The sequence below is a fragment of the Equus asinus genome, chromosome 17 (genome assembly GCF_041296235.1).
Source record: "Equus asinus isolate D_3611 breed Donkey chromosome 17, EquAss-T2T_v2, whole genome shotgun sequence".
Lineage (NCBI taxonomy): Eukaryota > Metazoa > Chordata > Mammalia > Perissodactyla > Equidae > Equus > Equus asinus.
In genome coordinates this window covers 42,189,410-42,208,442 of record NC_091806.1, presented here as the reverse complement: position 1 = coordinate 42,208,442, position 19,033 = coordinate 42,189,410, and the positions used below count along the sequence as shown (strand labels likewise).

The following is a 19,033-nucleotide window of genomic DNA, read 5'->3' as shown; positions in this document are numbered from 1 at the left end:
TTTTACTCACACACAAAGTGCTCCCTCCGCTCACCACACTGAGCCACATTCAGAAGCGGATGCCGTGCCTGATCCATCCTGTCGCCCGCAGTCCTCTAATTGGTCCCTGTGGGTTCAGCCTCGCCTCTCCTCTTGGCCTTCTGTCAACCCATCCTTGGCCACCACCATCTCCCCAGCCCCTGGCTCCAGGTCCACCCCTTCAGCTCTGAGGAGGGCCTTCCTAAAGTGCAAGCCCGACCCTGCGCTCCCTCACTCCAGCACCTGCCATGGCTCCCCACTGCCGTGGCAGAAGGCTCAGTTCCCCGTGGGCCTGGCTGCCCCTCTGCCCTCATCTCGGCCACACTGTGCTCTGCAGATCCCCTCTGGACATTTCAGCCAGGCGGGGTGAAGCAACCTCTGTTGAGTGAATGAATGAATGAGTAGCACTAAGAATAGCTCTTCGGTGCTGGGCCCATGCTGGCCTCTGGGGTACAGAAGTGACCAAAGCGGACTGGGTCCTCTCCCACAGCTGCCATGCTGGCAGTAAACCAGCAAACAAATTTGAGGACGAGATCATTATAGCACCAGGGTGTGGGCTCCGAAGGAAATAAACAGAGCTATCAGAGGAACAGGGCAGGAGGCACTTTAGCTGGGTGGTCGGGGTGCAGGGGGGCCTCTCGGAGGAAGTGACATTTTCATTGAGACCTGAAGGACGAGAAGGAGCCAGTTTGCAAAAAGCTAGAAGAGTGTGCCGGGCAGAGGGAGCCCTATGTTCAAAGGCCCTGGGCCATGAAAAAGCCAGCCCTATTCAAGGAAAAGAAAAGAGGCCAAGAAATCGGGGAAGCAGAGTGTGGGAGCAGCCATGCCTTCACGGCCTGGAATGTGGATTTTCGTCTAAGTGTAATAGGAAGCCATTTGAGAGTTTTAAGCAGAGAAGTGACAGGATCTAATTTATATTTTAAAACGATGATCTGAACAACCACTTTGGAGAGCAATTTGGCAACAACTAGTAAAGTTAAAGATGCTCGTATACCATGGCCCACGGTCCTGCTCCTAGGCACAAACCGGAGAGAAATTCTGGCACGTGCACGCCCGGGGGGTGTGCAAGATGCCACCTCAGCTGTGTTTGCCAGCGACAAAACGGGCTCGCTTGACTGCTGGTCAGTGAGTGGGAGGATGGGTGGGTGAGTGGGGACAGTCCCCCCCGCCAGCCTGGAATATTACACAGCAGGGAAAACACACCGACAGGAGCAGAACGGGCCCGGCTGGCTGCGTCTCCCACGGGTGACTGTGAACGGTAGCAGCCGATCCCAGGATCCACTCCACGGCAGACTCAGGCACGCAGAGCTGGGTACTAGGTCGTTGGGGGCATCGATGGTAAAATCCCCAAGACGATACAGGCCGAATTCAGGGTGGTGGGTCCCTCTGTGGGGGAGGAGAGGACCCCATGCTTCTGTCTGTTGTATTTGTTGCGCTGAGTGGCGGGTCAAGGGGCCATGGATATGTGTGTGTGTGTGTGTGTGTGCGTATATGCCTGCTTTTACACGTATGGAATCAGCAGCCGAGGATCCCGGGTGCTGGAGAGGATGGAGTGGAGGTGGAGGGGCGGGGGCGTCGGTGGGAGGAGCTGGTGGCTGGACCTTGTGGGGAAGAAAGAAACGCAGCCCAGGCCTGCGTGGCTGTGCAGACCCAGCGTTCTTTCCTCCTCCAAACCCGTAGTTTGTTTCCTGCTCAAATAAAGCCCCTGGTTTTCTCCTTTCAGAAAGAAAACTGAAGCTCAGAGAGGGCAAGGGGCTGCCTGGGGTCACACAGCAAGCTGGAGCAGAAAGGAACCTGGGGTCCTTCCTTGGAAGGAGTTGGGCCTGTCCAGCTGGGGCTGAGCAGAGGGGTCAAGGCTGCCTTTGGGACCCACACGGACCCCGAGCAATGGAGGAGGGGTCCATGGCCTCCCGCCGGGGCTTCTCCAGGCCCCTCCCCCAAGGACAGTTTCCCCTCTGTCCCTCTCCCACCCGCCAGGGCTCTCTTGGGCCCCAGCCCCTCATCCTGCGTGGATGGAGACTGCGCCCGGCTGGCTGGGGCCCAAGTCATCTCCTGGTAATTGGGTTTCAGAGATGCTCGTGGTTATGCTAATGGTGGGCCACTGAGCTCCCGCCCTGTGGCTCCAGGGGGAGGGGAGGCCCAGGCAGCCGCCACCAGGGTCCCACAGCCCTGCAGCGCACAGCAGTCCCCTGGAAATCGGACTGTGTGGTGCACACCCCGGCTCCCCCACTTCCCAGCTGTGTGACCTTGGGCAAGTCCCTCAACCTCTCTGACCCTCTATTTCCTCACCTGGAGGAATGGGTAAAATCGTGTCCTCTCCTTGGGCTCTCGGGGTGGGGGGGGGGGAGGGAAGGGCGAAACGAAAGGACCACTAGAAACACTTGGCCCGATGCCTGGCACAGAGAATTTGCTCGATAAGTGAGTTCTTAACTATTTTTCGTTTCTGTTGAAAGTCTGAAAGGTCCTACAGGAAAATGTGAGCTGGGGCTCGTGGAATCTGCGTGATGCGCTAGTGGGTGACTCACGTTTCTTGGTTTTTGTTTACGTATTTTATCCAATTTGGGGCAAGGAACGTGAATTGCTTGCATAACAAACGCCAATACGCAGAAGGTGGCGGGGGACGGCTCGGAGAGTGGGTGTTGAGGGGCATTGGGGCCCAAGGGTTTGGGGTCCAGCTTGGGAGCTGCCGGCCAGGAGGCTGGGTCCCCAGGGGCAGAGCAGGAGGGCACGAAGGAGAGGCCCGGGCCGGCGGGACCACAGCCACGTCGCTTGCTTGGAGCTTGAATGGCTGACTGGGTGGCTGCTGTGGGGAGAGGCCTGAGGGCCCCCCACACGGCGCGGACAGGGCGGGGGTCAGAGCGGGGTGGATGGGTGGGCAGTGGGGAGCTGGGAGGAGTGGGGCCAGAGTGAGGGAGCCTGTCAGAGGCAGGCAGAGGAAGGGGCACTGAGCACAGGGCCCGTGGGAAGGTGGAGGCCAAGGGGGAGACCCTAGAGGGGGCCCAGCTGGGTACCACTCCCGACAGACTGGGAGAATCCTGGGGCTCCGCTCAGAGAAGATGGAGTGAGGGGCTCAGTCCTGGAGGCAAACAAGCCGAATCTGGCTGAGCAGGATGCTCAGTGGTCCAGGCTCCAGAGTCAGACCGATGGGATTCCGATCCTGTCTCCACCCCGCTAACTCCGCAAGCCTCAGTTTCCCCATCTGTCAAACGGAGCTGCACATCCCGTGAGGTCCCTGTGGGTCTCCCTGGGAGGCTGGTGGACAAACCTCAGGAAGCAGGAGCGGCTGTGGTCATGGGTGTTCATCCAGCCTGGCAGGGGCTTGTCTCAGCCTTCCTCCCAGCTGACCCAGGAGAGCCGGGGACCCTCTGCGCCCAGGGACCACAGCTCCTGCGCCACGGCCGCCGTGAGGCTCCACGAGGCTGTAACTTGGTGCTCGATGCCCGGCAAGGGCCTCAGTTAACTGACCGCCCCGCCCCACAGATGAAGAGACTGAGGTCCCAGGAGGTGGAGCAACGCCAAGAGCACAGGGGGGGTTTCGGGACCAGGCCCTGCAAAGCTCTCCCTGCTAAGGGCTGTGGCCTTGAACCAGCCATTTCGCTTCTCTGGGCCTCAGTTTCCCCATCTGTAAGTAGGGGGGAAGGGGTGTATGGATCCATCTACACATGCATGCAGGTGATCCCTGGGGTCCCGTGCGGGAGCCTGCAGGCAGTGATCAAGGTGACCCCTCCCCTATGAGCCGCCCCCCCCCCCCCCCCCCGCCCCACCACCCCTGCAGCTGGGGAGTGGCCAGTAGGGCTCTCGCTTTCCACCGGGCGGCCTCACCCCGGGGAGGGTGACCTTGGCCGGAGGGGACAGAGCTTGTCAAACACGGCCACTGCTCTCACAGCTTGCGATGCCTTTGAAGTCTCTTGTTTTATCTTCAAAAATTCAGCACATTTCACATTTTATTCCTTCTGTGGGGTGTTTCTAATCTAAAATGTGTTTTAAACGACTCGCCCTCAAGTTACACAGAGACCCACCCGGCCTGCAGGAGTGGGGGAGGTGACTGGCCTTGAATTCCCAGGAAAAACCCACCCCCAGAACCCCCCACCCTGTTCCTTCCCCGACCCCCGCCCAGTGGGGCTGGGGCCGCCAATTGGTCCAGCAGTCGGTCAGTCAACCATCACCTCGCGGGTACCAGACTCTGGGGTGCTGGGAGCAGTGGGGGCTCGGCCAGCGGGGAGGCAGGCCAGGAATGGGGCAGCTGCAATGGGGGACACTGGTATCGTGGGAGTTCCTAAGGGGCTCCCACTCCCTGATGGAGGTCTGGGAAGGGCACCTGGACAATGCAGTAGCCAGCAGGTCCCCATCCTGCCCGGGGTGGGCGGCTGCTGCCCCCACTGCCCCCCGACCTTCTCTCCTGTTTCTCTCTGCCACTCACTCTGCTTCAGCCACAGCGGCCTCCTCGCTGTGCCTCAAACCCACTAGGCCGGCTCCTACCTCAGGGCCTTTGCACAGGCTGTTCCCTGCTGGGGCTGTGCCCCTCACAGATGGCTCCCTCTCTTCAGCAGGTCCCTGCACACTCCTTCTAGATCAGCCCTCGGTGGCCCGCCTGCCACTCTCTCCTCCCTTTTATTTCCTTCACAACCTCTGGTGCTCACAGCAATTCTAGTTCAAGCTGATTCTTGTTCTGTTGATTCTCGACTGCGTGCCAGCAGGGCCTTGCCCATCTGTGTCTCAGAGCCTGGCACCTCCTAGGGGCTGGACGCCTATTTGCCAAAGGACAGGCAGCTGAGCTCTGGCCTGGCGAGGGAGGGTGGAGGGGAGCGGGCCCGCCGGGGGCTGGGTGGTTTGGGGGAGCAGCCCCCAGCTCTGAGGGCGTCTGACGCCGCGTGTGGAGCAGCGTGCAGGGGCCCGTGGAGGCGGTGGCCTCCGGGAGCCCAGAGGAGCCGTGCCGCCTCAAGGTCACCGCTGTGCCCGCTCGCCCACCCTCCCCCTGGCCCGGTACCCTGCTCAGCACTTTCCTCGGTCACTGCGTTTCCTCTCGGCCGGCCCGGCCCCCGCGGGCGCCCCTCACCTCCCCCCTCGCTCCCCCGCTGGGCTGGAAGATTGAGTCCCTGTCAGCTCCTCCCCCGCCTCCTGCTGCTGCCCTTGGACCCGCTCTGTCGCCTGCACAGCCCCACCCCAGGTCCTGCGTCAGAGGGCACCCCCCGGGGGTGGGCTTTTCTTCTTCAAGGCCCATGGTGACAGCCTGGGCTTCCGACCCCGGGCAGCCCGGCTGAGTGACCCGGTGGGTCCGTTCAGTAATCGTTAGTGGGCACCTGCTGTGGTGGGCTCCATGCTGGATGCTGGGGACGCACAGGGCTGGGGCGGGGCAGCAAGGTGGGCACTTACTGGAAGGTGAGGTTTCTGGAAGCCGTGATTCATGGCCCCACAGAAGGGCATAACCAGGGACCAGCTCTAGCCCCGGGTAGGTAGCTGGGTGTGCTCACCAGGGGTGTGGTCTCTTCCAGGCAGAGGTAACAGCCCATGCAAAGGCCCTGGGGCCGGAGGAAATGGGGCAAGTTTGAGGACCTGGAGCATGGCCCAGGGAGAGACAGGGGAGAGGGGAAGTGATGGGGTGATGTCAGCGGGGCCCATTGTCCTGGAGTTTGCTGGGGCTGGTTCTTGATCCTGCGAGCAAAGAGGGGCTTCGGGACAATTCAGTTGGGAAGCTGGGGATAAACAGGAGATGCTCGAATCTGCTCTGTGAGGAGGTCGTCTCCAGGCCTCAGCCTGTCACCTGTGAAGTGGGTTCGTCAGAGCGCCGTCCGCACGGGGTGAGGATCAAATGGGCCCACGTGAGTCCAGAGCTGACCCGGCGCAGGCCCAGGCCCTCTGCCGTCGCGGGCCCTTCCTCTGTAATAAAATAGGAAAGGTTAGATTTGATGATTTTCTTGGCATAAAGACAGATATATTAACATTGTGTATTAAAACATTTTCTTCAACCTAAAAGTTCATTTTTCTTCTGATTTTAAAAGAAATTACATTTTCGTGGGTCCCTAAAAGAATTATGGCCCCCAAGCACATGCTACTGTGCCCCTCCTGGGCCTGGGTGGGGGCAGTTAGGGTTAGCGTTAGGGTTAGGTCTATGTCTGCCCAGCAGGGGCGGGGTGGAGGCCACAACCAGAAGAGGGAGAGGGGACTGCGTGCCCCGGAGCCTCTGCTCTCCCCCCACCGACCCCCTCCTCCCCATTTGTGGTCCAAGCCCCATGTCCAGCCCCCCTGCTCCCACCCCATTCGGTCCCCTTTGATTCTGCCGCCCGCCCGCCCGTGGAGAGTCAGGCACAGACAACCTTGTCCTTGCCCAGCATCCCCCCGCCCCCCATCCAGTGGCTCCTCACTGCATCCCGGGAACCTCAGCCTCACTGAGGGGCTTCTGTGCCCCTGCCCGAGGGGCCCCTCCCTGCACTCTTTCCTTGTCTCTCTGAAGCTGTGCGGCCCTCCCTCCAGCCTCAGACACGTGCCACCTCCTCTGTGAAGCCCTCCCAGTCTGCAGGCTGCACTGGCTCTTGTCCCTCCCCCACCATGGCCTTCATCTGCTCCCTCCCACTCCTCCAGGCTGGGAGCTCCCGAGGCCCAGGGGCTGTGTCTTGCTCATCTCTGTACGTTTGGTGGCACCTGGCAGACGGTTGGCACCCAATTAAAATGTTTCGCGTGGAGGGTGAAGAAAAGGCCTGCCAGCTCCGCCTTCCCCGGGGCCTCCTCCGACCTGTAGTGACAGCGGCCAAGCACTCGGGGTCTGGCCTCTCCCTTGCACCGGGCGGTGCCCACATGCCAGCCCCTGACCTGGGCCAGGAGCTGGGCACAAACTGCGGAGCGGGTCCACCCTGCCTGTGGGGACAAGTGCTGGGGTCGGGGGGCTGGGTCCCACAGGAGGTTCCTGGGCCTGAGAAGGGGTGGGGTGGGCAGGGGTGAAGGTGGGGGCACTGCATGAGCAGCAACGTGGGGGCGGGGCAGGGCCGGCAGGATGTGTGGAGGTGGAGGGCGAGGCCCCAGGGCCCCCAGCCCCTGGCCCCATGGGCCACTGTCAGGGGACAGAGGATGTGGCAGTGACTGGCTTCAGGGGTGTGGTCTGCATTCCACCCCAAGGTCATAGGCCCAGCGGAGTCTGGAGCCAGCGGAGCGTGGCGCGGGCACATGGGGGCCCTGTGTGGGGGCCAGCAAGCAGACTCGGATGGCGGGCTTCAGACCAGGCGCCCCACAGCCCCCAGGGTGGGTGCTCTGGCCCAGGAACCACGCCACCAAAGCCAGGACAAGCCCCCTGCCCTCCCCACGCCCAGCAGGAGCTCAAAGACCCCTGCTTTGCCAGGCCAGTTTGCATCTCTTGGGTGGGGCCGGTCACGAGCCCCCACTTGGACTCGAAGTCCAGTGCTCGTCCCACATCACGTGGCCGCCCACCCATCGCCGTGCCTCAGACAGAGGGAGCGGGCCTGGGTGAGGAAAATGGATGCTGACGACCAGCATCCTGCTCCAAGCTCCTTCCCCCACTCCCCAGGCACTCTGTGAGCCTCAGTTTTCTCATCTCAAAAATGGGCTAATGACCAGTTGTGATTTAGGGCCTCAAAGCAAACTGAGGGAAGCATGGGGGGCAGCAAGGGGAGGAGCCGGAGGTTGAAGGCCCACAACCGGGTTCGGTGAGGTGGGAAGGGCCAGCGCTGACCTGGGGAGCCGGGAGGCCTGGGGCCACCCTGCCTCGGTGGGAGGCTAGTGGTACACTGAAGGGAGGGCCTGTTGGTATCTGTGCTGCTCCCCTTTTTCCGTGTCCTCCTCAAGCCTCTAGGCCATTCCCTCGAGCAGCCTGGCCCAGCTGGAGGGCCTTGGGCAGCCTGATGGGGCACCATGTGGCCAGGTGGCCAGGCCCCTGGGGAGAAGGCCAGACAGAGGCCCAGAGGAAAGAGGAGCTGAGGAACAGGGTCCAGACCACTGGGCCACCCCCTGGGCCCCACCCGTGGGACTGCCAGGCATGGTGGGCTGAGGGAAGGGGACGCTGCTGGACCAACCTCCTAGGATGCCCACTGAGCCTGGGGACAGGCCAGTGACCAGGTCCTCTGAGCAGCCCCACCTGCCCTTCCCCACCTGTGACAGGTAGCGCCACCTGGCCCACCCTTCCCCCAGCTTGGCCTGGAGAAATCCTTCCTCTGCCCCAGGCCCCCTCCCTTCCTCAGCCCCTGGATGTTCCCGGCCCCGGTGGACATCGGACAAGTTTATCCCAGTCCCCCTGCCTGGGCAGGGCCACACACGGTGGGGTTTAGGGGTGCCAGGCTAGTGGGGGGCTGGCATCTCCTTCCAACAGGGGCCTGCAGAACGGCGGGTCGGGCCCCCTCCCCTCGCACCCCTTCGAGGCTCACTGCCAACCCATTTGGCACCGAGCCCTCTGTGAGCGGGAGCCAGCTCGTTTGCGGCCGGTGTTAATTAAGAGAGAGAGGTGAGGGGGGGCGGCAGGGAAGGGCTGCGGAGGGCAGCTCCCGACAGCTGCCAGGACTGCCCGAGGGCCGAGGGGGCCGGGTGCTGGCCCGGGGCCCACCTGAGACGCCCGGGCCTCCCACGCTGTCCAGATGTCCGGCCCTCCTCTCTGCAACCAGACCTGCTGGGATGGGGGCAGGTCAAGACCCCATCTGAAGGGCCTACTGTGTGCTCTGCCCGGGCGTGGAGGAGGCAGGCCCCACCCTGGCTGGGGTGGGGGGACAGCCTCCCTGTGACAGTCCCTCGGGCAGTCTGCCTTGAGGCCGGCCTGCTTTGTGGCTTGGCCTTGGAGTCAGACAGACTCATTTCCCATCCTGCTACTTGCCACTGTGCCACTCTGAACTTCGGTTTCCTCATCTGTGAAATGGGAACAATTGCACCCCCCCTGTGGCTTTGTTGTGACAGTAAATGGGATCGTTTGTGCAAAACACTCAGCCTGTGCCTGGCAAATGGTCCTCGCTCTGTCCTCGGAAATGTGCGTTCCTGGGGCAGAGGCCACATCCAGAGCCTCTGGGGGCCCAGCCCCCTAGCAACCCGCCGCGTCTGCCTGGGGGTCTGGCCCTGGTCCGTCCACTGCTGTCGGTTCTGGCTTGGCTGCCTCCCCTCCTGCCCGGCCTGCCTTCCCCTATCGTCCCCACGGCCCCCCACCCCTGCTCTGGGAGCGCCCAGCCGCTCCTCGCCTCTCCATCTTAATTAGCTGCTTGTATTAATCTCGCAAGTAACGTGGCAACTTGCAGCCCTGGGTTTTCGGGCTGTGGAATTAATTATTCCCCGAGCAAAGAGCTGTCAGCTCTGGGAGACCAGCCACTCGGAGCCGCCCGACACCACTTAGCAGCATCCACAGCTTCCGCTCCTGGCCCGGGCTCTGCTCCGTGTCCCCCTCCTCCAGAGGGGCTGCATCAGGACCTGGGAAGTAGGGTGGGTGCCAGAGCCAGGCGCCCTGGGCCCAAGGGGCTGAGGCACAGCTGGTGTCCCCACCTGGCAGCACCCAGCGCTCGCCCTGACCCACCAGCGGTGGACAAGGATTCAGCTGGGCGGCCAGAAGCTGGAGCTCAGGCCGGGGCAGGCGCATGGACCTGCATGGCCCCAACACCCCGGCCCAGAGGCTGCCGGCTTCACTCTGCCCTTGTGTCAGCCTCATGGGGAGGCGGGAGGGGGAGCCGGCCGGGCAGAGCGAGATGGACAGGGCAGCTACAGCAGCCACGGTCCAGCTCCCGTCCAGGGAAGGGGCAGGGGGCCAGAGTTGAGGATCCCTCTCTCTCCCTTGACCTTCATACCAACCCTGCAAGGTGCCCTATTCTCCTCATTTTACATATGGGGAAACTGAGGCACAGAGCAAAGTGACTCTGGTTGACCCCTGCTTTGGTTCCTGTCCCGGTGCTCTGGGCCCTCCCTGCGCTGTCCCGGGATGGGGCCCTGACATCCATCGCACGTGGTCGCTGTCGTCCATGAGGCGCCCCCAGCCCAGGTTCACGGCCTTATGTTCTCCCCACGCACACTGTCCCTGGGCCGCGCTCACCACGGCTGCGATGACTCCGTTTGTTTCCTGGTGGCTTCAAGTCTGTGTCCCTGCGCAGCCTGTGAGCCCCGACGGCAGGGACCGGGGCTGCTCTGTTCGCCCCACATCTCTGTACCAGGCCTGGCCCAGAGGGGCCTCGGAGACACCATGGGGAGAAAGAAAGAAAGAATGAATGACGGGATGCGTGTGGCTGAGGGTCATCTGCCTGTCTAGACGCCACATGCAGCTGCTTCCAGGCTAAGCGGATGGGACCCCGGTGGCTCCCCTGCCCCCCACCCAGCTACCCTCCAAACCCCAGGCCCATCAGGAGCCTCGGTGGGAGGGGAGGTCCCAGCCCCCATCTACCTCGTCCTGTCTGCTCTGCTCCAAGAAAACCCTGTGCCCAGAGTCTGAAGACCCAGGGACGCAGGGACCTGCTCTGGCCCAGCGGGCAGCCCCCACCTCCCCCTCTGTCCCCCCCGCAGCCACCCCCACTGACCCACCTCTGTCTCTCTCTCTCTTGCAGCCAACAGCTCCCTGCTTGGAGGCGGCGGCGGTGAGTAGACTCTTCCTGTGTTCTGGGGGCCGCGGGGTGGGGAGGGGGCTGGGGCGTGGGGGTGGGGGTCGGTGGCACCTCTCCTTCCACATCTGCTTCTCCTCTCCTGGCCCCCTCACCCGCCGTCCCCAGCTCCCTGCCTTCCTCGCAGCCTCCCCGTCATCCCACAGCCCCGCCCCCCATTTCTCCATCTCTCCCTTGTGTCTGCCTCCCACCCTCCCGGCCCTGCCCGGCCCGCCATCACTGCAGAAGGGCCGGACACCCGGGTAGCCGTGTGGCTCCCGCTCTGCTGGGTGACCGGGCGGGTCCCCACCTTCTGAGCAGAGGCCTCCTCTGTAACTGGGAGGTGGGGGGACACCTGAGGTTTAAAGGGGACCGGGCCTGGGACAGGGGGGCACAGGTGTGGTGGGAACAGCCCAGCCCTGCCCCAACGCCCTCATGCCCTCAGCAAGCCCTGTGTCCCTTTGGCCTCAGTTTCCCCACCTGTGAGGACAAAGTTATTGTCCCTGCCCCACCCTAAAACCTCTCAGGGCGGCTCTGCTGCCAGGAGAGGGTCTCCTGAAGTCGGGCTGGGGGGGGGGTCTGCTAACTGTCAAGACCCTGAGAATACTGCTGTGTTCGCCATTGTTAACAACCCCACCAGGCTGAGCGCCGGGCGGGCCAGAGGTCAGAGGTCGGGGTGGGCTCTGCAGCCAGGCCAAGGTCAGCGGGTGCCCGGGGGGGTGGTCCCTAAGCCCCCAGTGCCTGTCCCGGCAAGGCCCCCCAGCCCCTCGCCCCAGCTCCTCCGTCCCCTGCTGACTGGGCTGCCCGCTGTCTACACAGGCAGCAGGATGATTGGTGAGCCGGGGTCCAGGGGTTAATGCGCCGTCGGATAAATCCCGGGGGCCGTGTTTACGGCGGCGGTGGCGGGGCCCAGGCCAGGTTTTAAAAGGGGGAAAAATAAAAGGGGCAGCGAAGGTCAGGAATAAATAAGAGCAGCGCCAAGAGCTGTCTGTGACCGGCCAGGATGTGGGACGGGGTCTGCGCGTGCCTCGCGGTGGTTCCCTCCCCCGCTTCTCCGCCAGCTGTCCCCGTGGAGGTCACAGCCACCCTGGAGGCCTCCCAGCATGAGGGGCTGCGCTGGGGGCTGGGGTCCCTCAGACAGGCCCACCGAGGACCCTCCCTCGGGGGCCCTGGGTGATTCGACTCCCGCCACCCTGTGCCCACGGCCAGCCCTCTCCTTCGTCCAATCACCCAATGATTGAGCGCCTGCTGTGTGCGGGGCCCTGAACTGGGAGCTGAGACAGATCTGCTGGGCACCAGAGGGGCCTGGTCCTGGCCATCCCTGAGCTCACAGCCCAGAGGGGAGCACCTACCATGACACAGGGCGGTCTGTGCAACATGGGGGGCTCATAGGCATGGTGGGAGCTCAGCAAGGAGCACCTGTCTGGGCTTGGGCAGCAGGGAGCCTTCTGGAAGGAGGTGGTGCCTCCACTGGGACTCAAGAGGCGGGTAGGAGAGAGCCGATGAAAAGCGGTGGGAAGAGTGTGCTGGACAGAGGGAACAGCACAGGCGAAGGCCTGAAGTGAGGGAGAGTGAGGGCGTTCTGGGAGATGTAGAAGATCGGAGTGGTTGGAGCCCAGCCAGGAGGAGGTGAGGCGGGAGATGATGCGGGACCCTCAGAGACCACGGGAGGAGCTGGAGTTAGAGCCATTCAGTTCCAGAAGACAAAGGATCCCACAGAGGGGTGGGCCTTCCAAATCCTAGGTCAGGTCATCCCCCTTCTTCTGCTCAAAACTCGGAAGAGCTCTCCCCTCACTCAGAGCCAAGGCCGAGGTCCCTACTGTGGTCCACAGGGCCACAGCCACCTGTCAGACTCGCCACCACACCACCCTGCCCTCCCCACTCTGCACCAGCCACACCAGCCTCCCTGCAGTTCCTGGAACAGGCCCGCCCACTCCTGCCCCAGGGCCTTTGCACTGGCTGTTCCCTCTGCTCAGAATGCTCTTCCTCAGACATCCATGTGGCCACTCCCTTCACGTCTTACAAGTCTTTCCTTGAATGCCACCTTCTTGGTGAGGCCCAGCCTGACTCTTAACTGAAATTGTAGCCGCCTGCCCCTGGCCCACCCTGCCCTCCAGGCCTGTCACAGTGCCCTCATTCTTTTTCTCAGAGCAAGTCTCTCCTAAGGCTCCATATAACTTCCTTCTTTATTACGTTCATTGTCTGTTGTCTGTCTCCCACCCACCCCCTCCACCTCCCCACCCTGCTGGGGAATGAAGGCTCTGGAGGGCACGCCTGTATCTCCAGCACCTGTAGTAGGTGATCAATAAATGGTTGTTGAATGACTGAATGAACTTCAGGTAGGGAAGGATGGCCTACATGTTAAGTGATGGACTTGCTGGTGAAGGCAGTGCGAGCCACAGAGGTTTTAGGCAGGGCGGCGATGGCCTGGCGGCTTCACTCCGGGAGGTCAAAGGGCACCTGCCCTGGCCAGACTGAGGGGCAGGGGCCGTGGGGTCCCTGTAGCTCCCCTCCCACAGCTGTGAGGGCGAGAGGAGGCTGCAGCAGGCCCCCAGCGCGCCGGCTGACTCGGAGATGGATGGGGGGCCGGGCCCCAGGAGGAAGTGGGCCGGCAGTCCAGCCTTTTAGTGCCGGCCAAGATTTATGGAGCCGCCGCAAGTGCTCGCTGGGGTTGTCACTCCGCTAATGTGATTGGAACAAGGTGGATGTGGCGGGGAGGGGACCGTGGTAGGGGCGAGGCTGGGGCTGGTGGGGGCCTGGAATGGAGGCGGCCCCAGGCCCCAGGACGTCCTCTGCCCTCACAGCCGCTCCCTATGGGTTCCACTGCCCCCCCCGACCCCGTCCATCCAGCTTGACCCCCCCAACCTGCCAGGGTGGGGGCACAGACAGGAGTGGCCGCGACTGGGGGGCCTGGGTCCCCACCTGCCTGCCCAGACGTCCCCTGAGGTTCCCCCCTCTTCTCCTGAGTCCAGCCCTTCAGGGGTTCAGGCCTCTCCCCCCACCCTCCCATCACCCCCTGTCTCTCCCCCCACCACCCGTCCATGCGTCTAACAAGCTTGGTCCCATTGGGCTGCCCTGGCCACTCTGTGAAGCGGCACCAGCCCGACCGACAGGACGTAGTCTGTACAGAAGCCGAAATACACCCGAAATTTACATAACACCATAAAGCCACATGACCTCAATAAAATAATAATAATAAATAAAATGAGGCTGCCTCAGCTGGCCCCAACCCCCAGGCCCACCCCTCCCCTGCCTGGGGGCTTTCTCCAAAGCCCCATCCCCTTTCCACGCGCTTGTGTTTGCCGCTGTCCCTATGGCCTGTCTCCCACCAGGACTGCTCCCAGGAGCGGGCTTCTCGGGGATTCCGAGCCCCTGGCACAGCCCGCTGGGGCGGTTAGTCGCGCCCTCTGTGTGCTCGGCTCTGCCCTCGGAGCTGGGGCCTCAGGTCTAACAGCTCTGCGCCGGGAACCCTGCCAGTCCAGTGAGGGGACGGACGGTGGGCAACAAACATCGGCATCTGGAGGGCCCTCGAAAGGGGGTCTGCACAGTTTTTACTGTGACTGCGTGGCGGTTCACGGGGGAGAGGACCACGGCCTCTGGGGAGCAGGAAGGGGAGTCTGCTGGGGACCCCCAACCTCAGGGCGAGCCCTAGGGGCTGCCAGGACCCGAAGGACTTAACCCAAAGGGTCCAGGGCTCCTGGGCCTGCCTCATTCTAGGGCCAGGCCCCCACTACGCTCTGAGGCCAAGCCAGGTGGTGGTAGCAACGCAGTGAGTCTCAGGGAAACCCTCTGCCCCCCATTCCTTCCCAGGGATCTTTCTGAGTGTGTGTGTTAGGAGGGGGCCACCTGTGTCAAACACTGGGACATAGGCCTTGACCCTCAGAGAGACCTATTTTGAAAGAAGGCTTCCCAGCAGAGGGGGCATTTGACTTGGGCCCTGAGGGCTGAATAGGAGTTCGACAGGTACAGAGGGATCGAGAGGCCTACCAGGTAGAGGGCTCGGCGTCTGTGGTGGGGAGACTGGCGGGCCTGGGGCAGCCACCCTGCCTCCCAGCCAGGCCCACTCCTGCTCTCCGCCTTCCTCCTGGAGAGCCTTTCACTGGCTCGATAAAAATTTTTAAAAAACCAACAACAAAAAAACGCTCCCCTATTGTATAGGAAGAAGGGAGGCGGGCCCTAAATCAGGACGGGAATCGACCGGGCCCTGCCGCCCGCCCGTCTCTCCTGTTTATTAGGACTGAAATGTTTACTCGGCGATAAGGAGCCAGCTTTCTGGGGAGATTTGCACACTCTGTTTCAATTACCCCTCGTCTTTCACTGCCACTTTTGCACTAAAGGGATAATAAATGTATCAGAGCGTTTCAATTATTCATCTAAATCATGACTGCGCCTGCCACGGCCCCACTTTACTGACAGATTAATTCAGGGCCACCTCCCTCCACTGGCGTGGCCGCCATCTCTGCTCCCGCCCGGCCAGCACCCCGAAGCGCCAGCCAGAGGCGGGGAGGGATGGGGTTTGACAGGTCCCTGGATGGAGCCCCATCCCCCCAACACACACACCCACTGCCAAGACACTCCCTGCCTGGGCCTTCCACAGGTCAGCGGCTCCACCCAAACCTGCGGGAGCCAGTTCCTGCCTGGGGGTGCAGCCACTCTGCCCTCCTGCCCCTTGGGCTCTGTGCAGCCCCTGCTCCCTATGCCCACACTGCAAGTTCGTGTGTGTGTCCCATGTCCCTCAGTGTCCCAGGCATCTCACACCTGAGAGAAGCCAGGGTGGCTCAGCCTCCATCACTGCCTCTTCTGGCACAGGGCCTTTGCACATGCTGCTCCTGTGCCTGAGGGCTCCCAACCCTCTCACCCCAACTTCCTGCCTAGGTATCTCCCTGTCAGGGCAGCCTCTTCCATCACCCCACACACCCACCACTGCTCTATTAATTAAGGGCCTGCCACTGTCCTGGGTGCTGGGACATGGCAGACCCTGCCCACTTGTGGGCCGGCCTTCTGTCGCCCTTAGTAACCAGACTCCCTGTTTGCGTAATGATTTAAGTACCAACTGCTCGCCATCAGACTACCCACTGAGGGCGTGCACAGGCGCCTGTCTGTCCACGTCCTGGCAGAGCAGGTGCTCAGTACAGACCTGTGTGTGGACCGGCTGTGTCCAGGCCCCCCCGCCCCCAGCCCAGGCACCTGCATGTGCGCATCCCGCCCCCCTCCCCATCCTCGCCACCGCAGGGAACCTGCCACCCGCGGCCCACCACGTCCTCTCTTCACACACGGAGCCGTGACCTGGGGCGGTGGGGGCACCCTATTTCCTCTCTCGTCTCTCTCCTGGTCTCTCACTTTCTGTCTCTCCCTGTCTCTGTCCCTTTCTGCGTCGCCCGCTCTCCGCGCTCCTGTGTCTGTCTCTCTCCCTGGTTTTCTCTCCCTGTCTTTGGCGCTGTCTCTCTGGCCCGCCCGCTCTCTCCACCTCCCTCTCTCCCTCTCCCCCTCCTGCTCGCTCTCCTCCTCCGTTCAGAGGCGGCCAGGCCCGGGAGGAGCAGTGAGGCCTCGGAGGTCAGGCCCGGGCGTCCACCCAGTTCACCGCCTGAGCCGTGATGGCTTCCCGCGGCCACGGGGACAGCCTCTGCTCCAGCTCCCCGTTAGCCGTGGCCTGGCACAGCGGGCAGACGAGGGGGCCCCCGTGGCCGACCTCCAGGCCAGGCTGGGCTGGGCTCCCAGGAAGCAGGTGTCCCCCAGGAGCCGACCAGCCACACACTCACTCGAGCATCCCCGTGTGCCAGGCTCGGGCTGGGCGGGCACACGGGGCAGGGAGTGGCAGGGCCGGGGGCTGCAGAGAGGGGAAAGGCATTCCAGGACGAGGGAACAGCAAAGGGCCCCAGAGGCCAGCTCACACCACGCCCCTCCCCGCTCAAAGCTTCCCCCTGCGCCCGATCAAGCCCAGGTTCCTGCTGTGCCCACCAGGTCCTGCCTCCCGGCGCCCTCTCGCCCTGGACTCCCGGGCTGTGCCAGCCGCTGCCTGCTGCGCCCTCTGCCCAGACCCCTCCCCCGACCTTCCCGAAGCCAGTTCCTTCTTGTCAAGAGTCTGCTCTGATGCCACCTCCTCGGAGGGGCCTTCCCATCCTCGAGACGGCGCCCACCCCCTTTCCCTCTTGTCCAGCTCTATTTCTCGTCCTGTGTCGTGTCAGGGCCTACCGTGATGTTAGAACCGGTGATATTGGAGCCTCACGTCCCCTCCCTGGCACGGGGGGGACCCATTGTGGCTGGACCAGGTCGGGGGACAGAGGAGGCCAGACAGTCATCTGTGGTGGAGGCTAGGGCGCCCCAGCCTGGCTCCGGGCTGAGGACTTGATGTCGTGGCCTCCTGGGAGCCATGGGGGGTTTTCTGAGCAGGGGAGTGACCTGCCCTCCCCAAGTAAAGGCCTGGGGCCTTCCGCCATCCTGCCTGACCCCAGCTGATGACGATGGCGGTGCCGACAGCAGCTGGGTGGACTGAGCGCTCCCTGTGCGGATGCCATGGCCTCGCAGGGTCTCCCCAGCAGAATCTCAGCACCCCTACTGCAGCGCTGTGCAATGTACCATTAGCATCTTCGTTTAGCAGATGGGGAAACTGAGGCACCAAGTCCCTGGAGCTGAACTGCGCTCCCTGCCCCCACCCCTCAGCTGGCCCTCCCTGGGTAAGAGGGATCCGGGAACTCGGTTCCCCTGTGGGGACTCTGTCCTGGGCCAGCCCACCGGCCTGTGGGGCCCGGGCCCCGCCCCCCGTGTGCAGCTGCCATGGGGATTTTCAATAACAGGAGTGATTTTAGCGTGATGAATGAGGCGCTGCCGTTGTGTACATAATGAAGCCCTAATGTTTTCAAATCTCCATTTAAGGAGCTGATGTCACCCCATAATGAATTTAAGATCACATCGCAGAGCTGTCAGCCATTGGTCTTCTCCCCGGGGCGCCCACCCGCCTTGGCATGGCGGGGGCGGGGCCTGCCAAGGGTGAGCTGTGCGTCCTCCCCAGGGCCAATGCGCAGAGCCCGAGCCTAGCACAGAGCCGAGGCCACTGCGGGTTTGTTGATTGAATGCATGACCCAGAGGGTGTGGGCAGAAGCGCACAGGCAGTTCTGACATGGGCATCGCCTGGAGTCGTAGCTCTCGAGGTTCAGCGGGGCCGATGGAGAGTATCGGGTGGGCTGGGGAAGGGGGCACAAGGCCCTGGGGGGGGCATTTATCCAGGCTTTACGGCTGGGCCTGCCCTCTGCAGGGTTAGGGGCCTGGGATGCAGCAGCTCAGGCTTCTGCCCTTGCCCCAGCTGGCACCCTCTCAGGGACTCAGTTTCCCCATCTGCCCGGCGGGGCCTGGCACCTTTCAGCCCTGCATTTGGTGTCTGTGCCGGTGGCCGGGGCCGGGGCAGCAGCGCAGGCCGCACCCAGCTGGCTCTCCTTGGGCCTCTGGGGCGCCGTGTCTGGGAAGACAGTGGTCCTGAGAGCCCAGGCCTGGCACACCCTCCCTCAGGCCCCCAGGCCTCCAGCGCCCCCTCTGCCCCCAGCCGCTCCCCCCCAGGCCTCCTCCCGGACATCTCCCCGGCGGCGCCTCCCAGCCCCCAGGAGGAGGCCCCAGAGCACGAGGGGCAGAGGGGTCTCCTGCCCACGGAGTCTGTGGCTGGGCCTCAGTGCCCCCATCTGTTAAAGGGGGTGACAGTGCCATGAAGTGCAGGCACCTGGGGTGGCCTCTCACTGAACAGTCATGCCAAACACGGAGGGAGCACTGTTACTGACCTTGTACAGATGAGGAAACTGAGGCACAGAGGGGTGAAGTGACCTAACGAAGGGTAGAGGAGCCGGGGGCTCACGGGGCTGGGTCAGCTCTGTCCCCCGGGCCGGGCTCCCACAAAGCCCTGTACCGCCCTGCCCTCCCCCACTCCTGCTCTGGGGCCCCCCAGGCCAGGGCAGGGCTGAGGGCAGCCTAGGCGAGGCCCCGCCACCTCCGCTTGGCTGAGAGAGTGGCTCTGCCTCCGTCTGTGTCGCTGTGCAAGGCGGCTAGCAGAGCAGCTCTGAGCTTCGTCCCTCCACCTGTGAGTGACGAGCCGCTTTGTCACTCTGGCCCTCAGTCTCCCACCCCTGGCCACCTCTCAGCATATCTCTGTCCTCCCACAGCTCTCGGAGGCCAGTCGTGAGGCTCAGAGAGGTTAAGTGACTCGCCCAGAGTCACCAGCCAGCTTGCGGGCAAGATTTCTGGGAAGAGAAATCCCAGAAGGGGGTGCGCAGGGGCCAGACCCCCAGGACAGTGAGGGAGGAGTGGGGGGTGGGGGAGATGGAGGGGCAGCCCCAGGGCCGGTCAGGGGCCCTCTGGCAGGGCCACAGCTGGCCCCCTCTCCCCCTGGCCACACGCCTCCTCGTGTTCCTGTAAATAATTAATTAGCCCCTGCTCGCTTGTTTGTTTAGCGTGAGGAATGCTCCCCCACTGAGACGCATTTATTGCTGAAT

General features: G+C 63.2%; 1 protein-coding gene across 2 annotated transcripts in view; it reads left to right on the top strand.

Annotated features, from left to right (window-relative positions):
* The window catches only part of MACROD1 (mono-ADP ribosylhydrolase 1), a 146,194-nt gene that overhangs the window by 121,496 nt on the left and 5,665 nt on the right, over positions 1-19,033 (top strand). For both annotated transcript variants that reach the window (XM_044750434.2, XM_044750433.2), the window contains exon 4: positions 10,527-10,556. In XM_044750434.2, coding sequence (XP_044606369.1) covers positions 10,527-10,556 — 30 coding nt within the window. The remainder of the gene's footprint in view (positions 1-10,526; positions 10,557-19,033) is intronic.